The 15,260-nt window shown below is 37.5% G+C and overlaps 1 protein-coding gene across 2 annotated transcripts; it reads right to left on the minus strand.

The window, feature by feature from the left end:
* Positions 1-323: 323 nt before the first annotated feature.
* Positions 324-13,521, minus strand: LOC145556069 (uncharacterized). Of its 2 annotated transcripts, none has more exons than XM_081617743.1 (12): positions 13,183-13,521; positions 11,549-11,614; positions 7,783-7,871; positions 6,338-6,384; positions 6,165-6,245; positions 5,933-6,089; positions 5,651-5,852; positions 5,511-5,561; positions 3,149-3,268; positions 1,071-1,131; positions 958-989; positions 324-753 (listed from the first exon to the last, which is right to left on the minus strand). In XM_081617743.1, the coding sequence occupies exons 1-12, from the start codon at positions 13,398-13,400 to the stop codon at positions 684-686; spliced, it is 1,194 nt and encodes a 397-aa protein (XP_081473869.1). In that variant the 5' UTR covers positions 13,401-13,521; the 3' UTR covers positions 324-683. The 2 variants fall into 2 exon arrangements, with proteins under 2 accessions (XP_081473869.1, XP_081473868.1); XM_081617742.1 differs by having other exon boundaries at positions 5,511-5,576.
* Between the last annotated feature and the right edge of the window lie 1,739 nt (positions 13,522-15,260).

The following is a 15,260-nucleotide window of genomic DNA, read 5'->3' on the forward strand; positions in this document are numbered from 1 at the left end:
TAAGATTGAGACCCACCTTAAATTTTGTTCATTAATATTGTTATTATATAGAAAATATAAAGAGAAAAAAAATAATATGTCATATATTTAAGTCTTAAGGCTAAAGTAATAAATTTAATTAAGTCTTAGTGAATCTTAACAAAAAATTGATAACATCATTTTCAATGAGGATCACAAAAAATGATGTCACATCTGAGTCTTAAGACTTAAGACTAAACTTGCTAAGCAATGCACATTTTAGGCTGTTTATTTACAAGTTTGCTATGAAAATGATAAACTTGTACTTTCTCCATATTAACCAATAGCAGTTTCATGAGGTCATCTTGCAACTAAATTTCGCATCCACTTTTGCCAACACTGCAGGTCTGCATAAATGCAACTAGTGAAACTTACATTGAGCAATCCTAATTTATCATTCAATAACAGTATAACACTAAGCTAAGCAAAGATTCAGTAGCACTTTACGGTAATATAAACATATCAAAACAGATCCGCACTAGCCACTAGCCAGTACAAACTGCAAATATGTTTACAGCAACAAGTACTGAATAGTCGATATCAAAAGGAACAAGTTAACACAAATTACAAAGCGGCAGTCTGCTGATGAAAAGAGGTTCTAATCAACCACCTCACGCTTAGTATGTAAAGTTTTTGACGGACAACTTCCATATAACATCAGAAGCTTATGGTTTACGAGGGGATCCGCTGCTACTTCGGCTTTGACTGCTGCTCTTACTCCTTCCTCTCAAGGGCCTGCAACGTAAACCAAATCCATAAGTAAAATATACATTCAGTCTGAGATGGAGTGTATCCCACAACTGGTTTCTTTTGTCAAAAAAATGTGATGATCCAAATATATTGGCTATTACTCATCAGGCACATAATTGATGAATTTCTGACATGGAGAGGCACATAAGTTTAACACCTTATCTTCAATAAAGGAAAAAGATATATTACCTTCTAGGACTCTTTGATACCCTCCTTGGACCCTGTGAAAGAAAGATACAACCATGAGATATGTGACTATTAATTTTACATTTAAAATCACTAGAATATCACACCTAACATACCCTTCTTGGACTTGGAGATGGAGAGCCTGAAGATGACCTTCCTCTTCTCAATGGTGGTCTTCTGTAAAACAAAGCAACCATGACAGCAAGCAAAGATTAACATCAATAAAAAGGCTTATATGGAAATGGCAGTCATGTAAGTAGCCCACAAATAGTTATTTTTCCTTTACAACAATGTTTCACAAGAAACGAATTTAATTTTATAAGGCAGATATTGACCAATAATTTTCCTCAACAAATACTGAAAAAAAAAAATTATTAAAAAATGTTATATATGTATTTTAATGTCCTTTTAAAATATTGTTTCAGGGATAATGAAGTTAAAATGGTGTGGTAAAAAATAATAAATTCCTTCTTGGATGGCCTATCCTAAAAGTAACAAATTAAAAAATCTTATAGCTGGCTTATAATTAATTTTAGGAAAAATTGTCAAAAACAGCATGACCTTTCACTGATATTCCAAAAATAAAACAGCCTTTTGATTATTCCGAAATAAAACAACCTTTGACACACATCTTCCATAAATAGGATAAATAACCGGTTACCTATTTCACAAGTTAAACTGGACATGTGGCGTATTGTGATTGATTATAATTTTTTTATTTTTTTTAAATTTACTTTTAAAAAATGATTTAATTTTGTTAAAAAAAATAAAAATAAAAAAATAAAAAATAAAAATAAAAATAAAAATAAAAAAAAATCCTCCCCTTCCTGTACAGCCCCTTTCCCCTCCACCTCCCTCTTTAATCCCATTCAATTTCATGGTTTTCGTCGATGTTTTGCTGGGGGTTTAAGGATTAAGGTCGGGTTTCGGAGCTTAATTGCCTGCAGATTGCTGCAATTTTGGGTTGCATTGAGGATTTGCCGTCGGAGAGTGACTGGGTGAGACGGGGCAGTGGTGGCCGAGGTTGGGGTTTGGGTTGCAGCTTCCGTGATAGAAGTGGTGGGTGGTGGACGATGAGCTTGCTGTGTGGCTGCTGGGTGAGCACAGGTTGCAGTGTGTGCGATATGCTGCTGCTTCGTGTCAGAGTTTTGAATTACGGTGAGACGAGGTGTTTGTTGTGGTGGTAAGTAGTTGTTGCTGCTAATGTTGGATGAGGAGTGAATTGAAGCAGTGTTGCTTGGTTGATTGGGTTATTATGCCACCGGTTGGCTGGGGAGATGGAGGGTGGGCGTGGGGGTTTCATGGCTGCTGAAGGGTGATGGTGGGGGGATGAGTGAGGTGGTAGTGGTGACTAGTGACTGGTGATAGGGTGGGGGTTGTCGGGGTTATTTGGTTGATAACCTGATCGGTTGTTAACCTGCATAATAAGTTTATTGCATAATAAGTTTATTGTGACACATCGCGCATAATAAGTTTATTGTGACCAATTACAATGCGCGATGTGTCACAATAAACTTATTATGCAGGTTAACAACCGATCATGTTCGATTTTGAGCAGATATGTGTCAAAGGTCGTTTTATTTTAGAATGATCAAAAGGCTGTTTTATGTTTGGAAGAAAGGTGAAAGGTCGTATTATTCCCGACAATTTTTCCTAAATTTTATTTTGTTCACAGATTAGTGAGCACCTCAGGCCTCAAATAACAGTTCAAAGAAAGCTTTTTCAGAACTTAAATCCTTGTTCACCCAAATAACTATTCCAAAGCCACAGGTTTTTAATCAGAGGGATCATTTCAACAAATCTATCGCTACATATGCAATTATGCAAGCACAGGAAACTAAAAAAGCCCATCAGCAGAGGTACCACAGTAGATAAGTTTGCCTTCCAAGAATAGAAAATTTAAGAGCATCAATCTTATGGCAAAGAAAACTGAACTTCAGTCTTCAGTTGCAAATGGTGGGACAAAACTTTTGCAATACATCAAAAAATCCCTAGCATCCCACGAAATTGTGACAGCGAGGTCATGGAGAACAGTGATTAATTCACCACATCTAAACAGCTCAAAATCTTCTCAAACTTTTTTTAAAACAAGGCGCAAAAATACAATTTGCCAATTTATTTTGAAAACTGTAGTAGTACACACGTCCATGCGAATTAACAAAATAAAACATGAAAATTTACAAACTCTAATTACCTCCGCGGTGAGGGTGATCTTGAGCGTGAACGGCCAATCCTTCGAACAGGAGAGCGGCTACGCCTACGCCCAACAGGAGACCTTCTAGGAGGGCTTCGAGCTCGTCTAGGAGGTGGCGAGCTGCAAAAATTGAATCACATATAATAAATCAGTTCCACTGCTGATTATAAAAACAAAAACCCCAACATATACAAGAATTAACAGTTCACTAAGAGCAAATCATGGAAGGGCAGAAGCAGAATAGAGCATCTTATTTTTAGCAGACAATGCACAAAGAAAAATTATCACCAAGCGCAACCATGATAAAACATAGGCACCTGAACTCTGCTAATCCAAAACTCAAATATTTTAAAATATAACCACTTTAACATACAAGATTTTCATGGAAAGCAGATTAAATGTATTATTTATCATTGAAAAGGTGACTCAGTCACTACAAAATAAAAGCAAATTAAATTAATTATAAAAACAAAACCCCAGCATATACAAGAATTAAGAGTTCACATAGTAAAAGAGCAAATCACGGAAGGACAGAAACAGAATTGAACATCATATTATTAGCAGACAATGGACAAAGAAAAATATAGCTAAACAGCACCCATGATACAACATAGGCACATCTGAACTCTATGCAACAGATCTAAAACTTCAAATTTTAAAAATATGACCATATTAACATGCAAGTATCTCATGGAAATCAGATATATTTTATGGTTAAAAAGGTGACTCAATCACTAACAAAAGCAACAAAGTATCACAATCTTGGTAGTTGCCCAAAAGACATTCAACATGCGGGCCTACAGGTTCAACTGAAAGCTTGGTAAGTCTAAATCCTCTGACTTTAGAAACACCAGATTATACTTTGAAAGTGTACAATGTACTTTAAGCATAAAATTAAAATATATAGATTCCAGTGGAAGAACTGAATCAACCTTGTCTTTTTTTTTTTCTTTTTTTTCTTTTTTTTTTTTTTTTTTGAAGGAAAGAAAGTCTTGAAAACCTAAATTCTCTAACCAAGCTTAAAATAGGTACTTACAATCTAAAAGGAGCATCAATACCAGTCTACCAGATAATCCCTTCTGACTTTCTGAGCAACGCATTATGGGCAATGCCACTGGCAGAATTGCCAGTTAATTAAAACCATGTGTCCATAATTATAAGCTCCATAGTCCATACTCACCGCACATAAAAGAATCCTGATTACCCTAACCCTTAAACAATGTCTTAGCAAGGTATTTTTATGAGCGCTCAATGCAACAAAAATGAATCAGTCAAAAAACACGGGTCCGTGCTAACTTCTAGAATAGTATACAAATCAACAATAAAGACCTTCACCTTGCAATCAATCAGTAAGATCACATTCACTCAGATGCATGGATTGTCTTTTAATGGACCATTCCCCAAATCAATAGCATTGCATACCACACAGCAGTACAGAGATGGTGAATTTGTATATCGCATTGAGAGCACAAACAGGCTTGAAAACTCATTAAAAAGTGTCAATGAAGCATCAGATATGGAGTAGAGCAGAAAAGTAACTTCATGCTCACCCACATGCACGCACAAGTGGAGGTGGAAAAAATAACATCTTTTCCTCTATAAAAAGATTTTTGATCTATTTCCGCCTTAAGAAAGAAATGCCAACTTCACATAACTTAAGACATTTAAAAATATCCATCTTTAAGTCATGACTAATCCTCAGGCCATCTCATGTTTTCATCACTCAAAAGAGTCAATACTTGACATTAAGCCCATCCTCAGATCAATACTCAGTACATGGGAAACCTACAATTCTCGGTACATAACTGGCATGCCGGACAACGGCAACCAGAACATTGCCTCTGGACCACTAAAAAATGAAGGTGCTGCATTCAGTTTAATTAATTACATTCTAAAGGGCATAATGTCGTATTTAACACACCCACAATCAATTAAGTAGTGGGTAACACTCATCATTTGGCACAATGTTTAGGCAACTTCAAGGCTTAGTATAGAATAGACTCCATCACAATATATTAGCAAAAGAAAGAGAAATTAATTGTAATTGTAATAAAGACCTATGCTGTACTTAGATTAGCCACATAGCACCCACAAAAGTAATTTTTCTGAAATAATTTAAAGCTAATTGTAATCAAATCTGAAAGAGTTTGACCATTCAAAAAATCCACAAAAACCATTTACAAAATTCACAAAAGAAAGACGTGTTATATATGGTCATTCATAAACAACACAGTAACGGACAATATAAATTTTGGAACTACAGAACTGTACATTTAGGGTTTTACACAGTATTACTACCATTTGCTTTCCTATATTAGGGCACAATATGCTCAATAAAAAATTTGTAATCCACATTACATACCGTCGCCGTAGAGGCAAGGGAGATCGTCTACGAACAGGACTTCCTCGCACCCTGCGCGGAGAACCCCTATTCAAAATGATCCATTAGTACTTGGAAGCATTCAAGCAATTATATAACAAAAGTAATAGCAAGCAGCTAACCTCACAGGAGATCTTGGTCGCTTTGATGGAGATGGAGATCTTCCTCTCGGAGATACAGGACGCCTTCTTTTAGGTGATTCACCTCGACGGAAAGGAGATTCTCGACGAATAGGAGAATCTCCACGACGACGAGGTGGAGGATTCATTCTTCTAGGTGAACCCCCTCTACGGCCAACAGGAGATCTCCTAGGACGTGGAGAAGCTGGGAACATTCAAAAGTTTTAAATGAGTATCTACTGAAATATAACTGCCAAGTTATTAAAATATTTTCTTAGAATGCACCTTCTCTTCCCCGCTTTGGTCCATCCTTCACAGCATCTACCCCTTCATTTTTGGTAGCGTCTTTTTTGGGAGGTGGAGCAGCAGCTTTGGTGGGTGATACCTTTTCACTAGGTGGTAGGGTTAATTGTGCCACAACAACAGTCCCATCAATTTGAGCCTGCATTAAAATACGAGTTAATAAAGCAACTAACGATTTGATCTAAGACATCAGTCCGCTGAGTTGTAAACATACTCCATCCATGTGCAATTGTGCTTTTTCAGCATCAGCTCGTGTCTTGAATTCCACATATGCATATCCTTTGGGAAGATTGACCTGTATACATCAGCATATCCAAGTTAGATAGCAAAGGCAGGAGAGCTTGTCTAGTTGTCTTGCAAAAAAACAAACGGAAAACAATAACTTACAATTCGATCCATAGCCAGCTCTACAGTTACAACTTCACCAAAGATACCTGCCAATAAACAGAAACATAGGAACGCATTATTAAGTCAAGACATGGAGGGGGGAAAAAAACCTATCAGATTATAAACAAAATAGCAAAGGACAAATGCATCCCATACAATATCCATGTTCTAAATATGCAACAAGAAACATAATAATCCAGTGCTTACTAGAGAGCAGTTGTCAATAGCTAGCTATACGGGTCTCATATGTTTCTTATCAATAAGAAACACCAACAAGATTCAATTATCATAGTGATCACAGGACAGAAAAAAATATATCAGCTATCCAGAGAAAAAATCACCTTTTCAAAAATACTCTTTCCCCTAGGTCAATCATTTTACGTACTCCCTCCATACCAAAATAAAAGTCCCCATTTCTGCCAAACTGATTCTACAGCCCCACTTCTCAATTGGGTGGGGGTCAATCATCTAATAACCTGCTTAATTTTCACTTTTAATTAACAAAACATTCAAACCCCTCTTGCCCCACTAATTTTTCTCACTTCCCCTAAAACTAATGAACTATTCTCACTACCTTCTTTAATTAATCACTTCATTCAACAATACCCCACTGCAATTCCTCTTCTTAAATCCCACGTTTGGGAGAAATTGAGCTTCTATATAGGGATAGAGGAAGTATATAAATCCGCATATACCATAGGATCAAGTCAATGATAAGATCATTGTCAAGTACTTGTTAAACTTCTTAAAATTTAATTTTTGCACCCAAATAAGGAATTTGAAGAGTGTTAATGTGGTGAGTGAGTGTAAGAAAAAGGTAAATAGAGTAGGAGAGATTGTAAGAAGGTGGTTGGGTGCAAGAAACAGATGGATAAAGTAAGAGAGAATGAGTGGAATGTATATATTGTGAGGTAATACGGGTAGGGATTAGGGAAGAAACAAGAGTTTGTCAAATATGGGATGATGAGAAAGTTTCATAAAAAAAAATTAAATGGATGATATTGGAAAGTGTTCAGAACTATGAGAAACAAAGGCAATCCAATAGCAATTAAATCACAGCTAAGAAACCAGAAGTTAAATTTGATTTTGTAGGAAAATTTACACTAACATTATCCACGCAAATCGCCCAAAGGAGCCCAACACTATTTTTAAAACTAAAAAAAAAACGAGAGGCTATCTTCCCAATATTAAAATAAATCTGCATCAACCAAGGACACCAACCAATCTTATAGGTAAACAAGAGAGAGGGGGATGAGGGTACAGCTTATTAGGTAATTGGCAAAAATAACGCAAGAAAACTTGCAATATTACATGCGCAAACAGAATATAATAGCCAATGATTTCCCAAATTAATTTATTTAAACACTGAGTATGTGCTTCCAGGTCAAAAGAGTTCTGATTGACAGCAATGTATATCAAAAGAAAGAAGTTCAAAAGGTACATACCAAAAATTTCTTTAAGGTGGCCTTCATTAACATTCCTTGTGAGCTTGTTGATGTAGAGGACCTTAGACTCTGGAATTGTTGTAAGTTTTCTGAATTGAGCAGTCAAATGACATCATCAAAATAATGTATTTTGTGAACTGAATCATATTTGAGTTCAAAATAATGATACAGATGTACACAGCTATTATTTTATTTTATTTTATTTTTCAGCAAAATAAAAAGCAAAACATCTAGGTAAGCAGCAAAATGCAATAGCATCTTGCATAAGTTGTATTTACTCCGGAATAAGAGCAATACCATCAGGTCCATCACTTAATATAAACTGTACATAATGACACCAAAAACAAAGGTTAAGATACTCAAATAGCTAATGTTGTGATGCATTAAATCCTAACAATCAGATCAAACATAGGTACATGGGGAGATGGAAACAATAAAGTTGGATGAATATGCAATCTAAGGGTCTGTTCTCTTCCGTTGAAATTCAGTTCAGTTCAGTTCAGCTCTTAATTTATGTCTAATGATATTGCTAATGATATAAAGCCAAATTTCATTCTTTTAAGCAGCAACAACAGCAACAACAACAACAGTAGCAACAGCAGCAGCACCGCGGCGGCGGCAACCACCACCACCACCACCACCACCAACAACAACAACAACAACAACAACACCAACACCAACACCAACACCACCACCACCACCACCACCACCACCACCACAACAACAACAACAAAGCTCGGCTCAGTTCAGTTCAGCTGAGTCCAGTCAATCGGAACAGGCCCTAAGCACCCTCAATCACAAAATTCAAACGAAGGAGACAGACGTAAGAAAAGTATAAAGATAATAACTTTTACTTACTCTATTTGATACTACAAAATACTATTAGGAAAAGAAGGATGCTGTAACTTAATAATACTCCATAACAAACAGCAAAGGCCTATAAAGGCCTATAAAACCTGCTAAATACTTTTAGTTCAAGTACAAAGTTAGAACACATATACTGGGAAGAAGATTTGTTATGGATGCTAACAGAACACCAATCTGTATTCAGGATGCCAACATGTTGCATTGTCGCACCAAAGCTTCCCACCTTAGCAACCCAAGGTTCATGGGATAAAAGGCTACAGCATCAAAACCAACGAATGAGCATCTAGCAGCCATCCAGCAAGGAGCCAAGGAGAACTGCCTCTAATCTTTTTTACAACAGGAGGAATCTGGTGACCAAGAACACAACTATGCTTGAAAGGTAGAATTCACCAAAGAAAATGACACAAAAGGGTAGTCATAAATATTTAGTAAAGGCTAATTTAAGATATACTCTCTGTTTTATAATAGTTGTTTCCCTTTAATTGGACAAATTTGCCAACGCACAACTTTGACAATCAATACTTTTCATCACCTTAAAATATAAAGGGAAATTTGCCGAAAATAACACGACCTTTGAGCGGTCTTCCATAAATAACACCACCTTTTGATTATTTCAAAATAAAACGACCTTTCACATAGTTCCGCTATAAATGGTACGAAACCGGTTGGTAACCTGTTTTAAAGGTACCCATGACACGTGTCACAATATCTTTGGCCAATTTTTTTTTTTTAACAATTTAGATTTAATAAATAAAATAAAAACTTTAAAAAAAACCTTAAAATTAAAATTAAAAAAAAATAAATATAAACCCCCCTGCACATCCCCTCATTTCACCAGAATCACCACCCCACCGACCACCACACTTGGAACCACCCCATCTTAGCCCCCATTTTCTTTTTCCGATCCCCCGTCACTTTTTCCGTCATCATTTCCGGCCCCCCTTCCCTTTTCAGTTACCCATTTTCAGCCTCCTTCCCCTTCCCTTCTCCATTTCCGATCCCCCTTCCCTTCCTCATTTCCGACCCCCTACCACCTCTTTCCTTCCCTTCTCCATCTTAATCACACGAGTTTCAAGAATCAATTTCAGTTTTATCAGGGCTGGAATCGGGAACATGGAAGGGAGGGAGCCCAGAATCGGGATTAGGAATGGGAGGGGTGGCCGGAAATCGGGAAAAAGAGAGGGGGAGCGCCGGAACTACGGACGAAATATGGAGATGGGTCAGAAACTAGGAAGGGAGGCCGGGGAGGGTGGTTTCAGGTGGGAGTGGTGGTTCCCGGTGAAAGGGGGCTGGCTGGGCACTTGGACAGGGGAGGGAGTTGGGCAAATTAAAGGGGGTTTCATGATTTTTTTTATTTATTTATTTATTTTTATATAGTTTTTTAGTTTTTTTTAATTTTTTAGGTTTTTTTAAATCAAAATTGTAAAAAAAATAATTGAACCAAAGATATTGTGACATGTGTCATGGGGTAACCTGTAAAACAAGTTGTAGGTTTTTTATACCATTTATAGCGGAAGTATGTAAAAGGTCGTTTTATTTTGAAATAATCAAAAGGTGGTGTTATTTATGGAAGATCACTCAAAGGTCGTGTTATTTCCGGCAAATTTTCCAAATATAAATTCTAAAAAGTTAATAATTTTAAAATATCCAAACAAAATATTACATCATAACTTTTATTATTTTTAACAAAATACATGGTAAAAGGAGTACATGTGAATAAAGTAAAAAGTCAAGTGGAACAACCACTAATAAAGGAGGGGATAATATAATGGAAGTGATTTCAAAAAATAGAATAAACTTTCTCAAGTTATCTTGATAGAAACCATCACAACATTTTCAGCATGGAGAAAAAGGAAAATCTTTACCAAGGTCCTTGTGTTTCTGATTTTTTTTAGAAAGTATATATTTGCAAGTTGAAGTACAGGTCCATAGTATAGCTATAAGCATAGAAAAATTCAGATCATCATTCTAAAGCAATAACTATTTTATTCAGGGATTTGTCTTCCCAGAAGCAGTTAGAATTGCAATATCTATGTTACATGACCAGTTTCGGTAATGCAGGGTTATTAAAAGCTGCCGCAGCCCAATGTAAAAGTGGATGTGAGATTACAAAAAAAAAAAAAAAAAAAAAAAAAAAAAAAAAAAAAAACAACTTTCATCTATATTTACAAGAGAAGCTCACAAAGTCACACCCTAAGCTTAACCAATTTTAAACAAAAAATTAGGAACCAATGTTTGAAACAGCATGCCAAGGTGCTGAGAAGAAGGGTCCTGAGGGTCATGCGTAGTGCTTTTTAAGGTATAGGCGAAACAATTTTGATAAAGCGCATCAGAGGGGCACAGAGAAGGCACACCTTACGGCACAAAGAGGCAAACCCCTTGAGGCACACAATAGTTCTTCAGAAAATTTTCCTATTGTTCATTATATGTGCTTCACTTCAACGAGGCACACTGAGGCGCACCTAAGGCGCGGGGAACTCCAAACCACCTTAGTGTGCCTTGAGCTTTTTTATACATTGGCAAGAATCAGTTTCATACAGGGTTTTGTCCTCTCAGAAGCAGCCCTAGACCCCCAGTCGTATATCTATGTCACAGAGCCACTTTGAGATATGTTTGGTGGATTGCAGTATCACAATCACAAAAGACCAAATTTATACGAACACAACATGGTACAGGCACTAAAACTGCTAAATGTACTAAAACTTGTCTCATTAAAGAAAAGTTCCTTTAAAGAGAAAATGAATAAAGCACTGTAAGCTTATGTCAAAAATGACAAGGTGGCCATTATGAGCCAAGTTACCAGTAAGAAACTACTTTGAAAACCAAAAAGAAACATGAATCCACAAAAAAAAAAAAGCATCTTTTTATCCATCTAATACAATATACAACAACAATTTACCTAGGGGGAGAAGCCATTTTAGCCTGTGGAGGTGGAGAACGAGCTTTCTTTGTTGGATCTGGAGAACTGCAGAAGCATTAAAGAGTTTCATAAGAAAAAGTATATGGTACAGGGAACTACTCACAAGATGGGGGTTTATAGCTAGATATTGTCATATTGGTACATAGAAAGATTTTAATTAAATCTTTTACTCAAGCTCAAATATATATGATATGTAATCAGAATTTAGAGGACCCAAACACTCAACAAAGCCACTTATAAAGGACCCGAACACTTTACAGCCACCCTGCAAACAACCTCCATAAGGAGGACACAACTTCTGATTCATCCATCAACATTCAGAATATTCATAACCAATGACAACTAGCTCAGCCAAAATGAATTGATTTCACATGATGTGTATTTGTAAATTTGAGACTTTGAATAATGGCAAAACTAAAAGTTACTTGTCATTGCAGCATAAGGTTCTGTATACTAAGGTTATACATAGGGGACATGAGGATTTCATTTAGAATTCAAGACAACAAAAAATCAATTACAAAAGGTAAATGGATACCAATCCACTCAATTAATGAGTTGATGCATAGTTTGGTTAACTGATATATATCTACATTGAAGGAATCAGCTCCAACCCATTCAAATCAATGTCTCCAATTTTTGCTACTGATTCTTAGTACTCGTGAGGCCAGATTGTGCAGCTTTAACTAGGAACCTAAGCAGCTAGGGCTGATTCTGGAAATTTTCAGTTGATTATATTAATTTAGATGGCACACTATTTGCAAGCATCTCATTTTTAAAAGCAGCAATTGACTTTATGCGGTATACTACTTTACCAACTAAATACAATAAAAGATATCCAGCATACACTACACCTTACAAATAAGTTATACTCATATCGTATGCTAAACCAATGTAGCCACCTCTTTATTGGTATATTAGTGCACTAGCAATAATTTGCACCCATCAGACAACACCCAGTTACTCCTCCCCAACACGATGCATAGATACGACAAACACAAGAAACAAAAGGAACCTTGCATTGGGAGGAGAACAGCAAACGAAAGCCTCAACAGGTTCAAAACTATAAAAACAACTCACATTTCGTTGATAAATGGTTCATGTGCTAACCAGGTCATCTTAACTAGTTGAAATTTCTTAAGAGACCGTGCTAACCAGGTCATCTTAACTAGTTGAAATTTCTTAAGAGACCAATATTGTTAACACAATTAGGCGGTTTTTAAAAAATGAAAAGGCGAAGAAATTACTATTCCAAAAGTTACCCATATTTGATTAGCATTTCTAACTACTAAAAAAATACTAAATTGTAACAATTCATCCTAAATTATCCTTCAAAGAACCCTAACTAAGCTATAGATTTCCCTCACTTCAAAACCCCATCAAATATATGGACAAAATAAATTAGGCATTTTTCACACAAAAATTAAATTATCGCCAAATTCAAGAACCCTAACTTACACACTATAAACATTTAGTAATTTCGGAAAATCATAATTAACAAACCGCTAAAATAAAGAATCATTTCAAAATTTGGTAATGCATCAATTTCAATGTAGCAACAGCAACGAAGACCTATAATTGAACAAAAACAAAGAGAGAGAAAGAGAAACGAGTACATCTTGCGCTTAAGAGGAGGGCTAGCGCTGGGACTAGCACTGCGAGAGCTAGCACTGCGACGAGAAGGCGAAGAAGACGAGGATAATGAGCGAGAAGGAGAACGAGAGGCGGAGCGCGAGCGAGAGCTGACGCTGCGAGAAGCGGAACCAGAGGAGCGCGAGCGAGAGCGAGACCGAGAAGATGAAGAGCCAGAGCGCCCACGGCTTGGTTTCGCCATGGTTGTAAAGTCGAAGGATTTGCGGAAGGAGAAAAGTTTTGAATACTCTCACTCAATTATTCTCTGTGCTAAAACCCTATCGAAGGGGAGGGTGGAGGGGGAAATGAAAGGGGAGACAAAAATTGATGGGGGGCGAGAGGGGTGCTTTTTAAGAGCATCAATAATGCACAAGTTCTCAAAATATACATAGTTTTTAGGCCCTGTTCTTTTAAGATTTTGGCAGACAGCAGAGCAGAGTCAGGTCGAGTCGATCCGAGCAGATTATTATTATTATTATTATTATTATTATTATTATTATTATTATCTCAAAAACAAAAAGTCATACAACCTACAATAAATTAGTGGGAAGCCGAGATACAATCTGGGCCCCCACTCCTCTAGCTATAGCAAAGCCTACCCTAGTAAAAATATGAGCTGCAGCACGTGCTCCAATGTCTTGCGTCGTCGAGAACCTCTGAATTCGCTTAAGCAACGCAATAGCCTCCTTCTCTAATTCACCAAACGAAGAAAAGGAGAAGGGAATGAACCCATATCCAATCGCCTGACAACGAGCCTCATACTTATCCCGCTTCCGCTGAGCTGCATCAGCCACAACCCGTCCAGGAATAAAGTCAGATAACCTTGACTGTGTCAAAGGAGAAGATCCTGTCAAATCAACACAGACATCGCGACCACGATCCCAAGAATAAAGTAACACATCAGTAGGTCTGAGGGCATCACCGTTCCCTCCAGACAACCCAATATCAACCTCTTTCCTTGCTGAAATCCCAGAACGATAGCAAACATCAACTAGGGTATCCCGAACAACATTATGTCTATGTTTAATACCCACGATACCAGCACACGACACCGCGTGATCGCCAAAAATATCCCCTGGAAAAACCCTTGAACAAGCAGAGCACGGTGTCGAGGCAGAGAACAACGGAACACCCAATCGGTAGCATAATACACATCGATAAGTCTTTGCATTCATAATCTGACCCAATCCTGAAATAGGAACGGCCCGAAGCCAAGCAGACGTGTGATCTCCCTGCTGAGATTTCCACAATGCTGATAGACGAGGGGATAATGAAAAGGTGGATTCTGCAGATTCGGTAACCTTCGTGAAATATATATCTGCCAATTTCTTCATAAGTTTTGGGGCAGCGACCTCACTAGGATTACTTAAAAAATCAGACTCCACCACGCCATTAAACAAACCCAAGGCGTCTTCAAAAGCTCGACCATGACCAACAATGTCAGCATGTCGAAGAAGCTTTGTTTGCAACCCAGTAGACTGCAACCGAGAAGCAAGAAAAGCATAATGCCGAACATCACCTGCAGAATAAACACCAAGCCCTCCAAACGCAAATGGTAAAGTGGCAAGCCGCCACTGCCAATCGCCAAACCCAGGTCCTGAAGCAGTAACAATACGCTCCAAAGAAGATCGAAGAGCCTCGTCAAAAGTGCGCTGAGCCGCCTCAAAAGTACTAGGGGGACAAGTACGCAACGCAAAGTAGAGTTTAGAAACTCCGGTACAAGCCCTAAGTAACAATAGTTCACACTGAGGATCATCCAGCGTAGCAACCTTATCCATAAGCGCAATGGTCTTGGTCACCCTATGCATCACAAGCTCACTACTAAAACCAGAATCAGAACTAGCAGGACCACCAAGCAACTTAACACCACGCGAAGGTCGAGCAATGTTAGGTGGAAAGACACCCAAAAGTCTGCTTCGGGGGTCTTCTGTAGGCCAGAAAACTTCAGTTTTGTCCACGTTAAGATGTAACCCAAAAAGAGGCCCTTCCTCCATAATCAGCTGCAAAATTTTCCCCACCACCAACGTGTCACCAATAATAGTGCCATCATCTAAATACCAAG

Source organism: Chenopodium album, chromosome 8, assembly GCF_948465745.1.
Source record: "Chenopodium album chromosome 8, dcCheAlbu1.1, whole genome shotgun sequence".
In the NCBI taxonomy this organism is placed as follows: domain Eukaryota; kingdom Viridiplantae; phylum Streptophyta; class Magnoliopsida; order Caryophyllales; family Amaranthaceae; genus Chenopodium; species Chenopodium album.

Bases quoted from the DNA above. Each gene is read 5' to 3' on its own strand.
- LOC145556069 (XM_081617742.1), bottom strand. From the start codon at position 13,400: ATGGCGAAACCAAGCCGTGGGCGCTCTGGCTCTTCATCTTCTCGGTCT. The intron at 5,853-5,932 runs GTGCATTCTAAG...GAATGTTCCCAG, and splicing joins ACCAAAGCGGGGAAGAGAAG to CTTCTCCACGTCCTAGGAGA. The intron at 3,269-5,510 runs GTATGTAATGTG...CAATTTTTGCAG, and splicing joins CCCTTGCCTCTACGGCGACG to CTCGCCACCTCCTAGACGAG.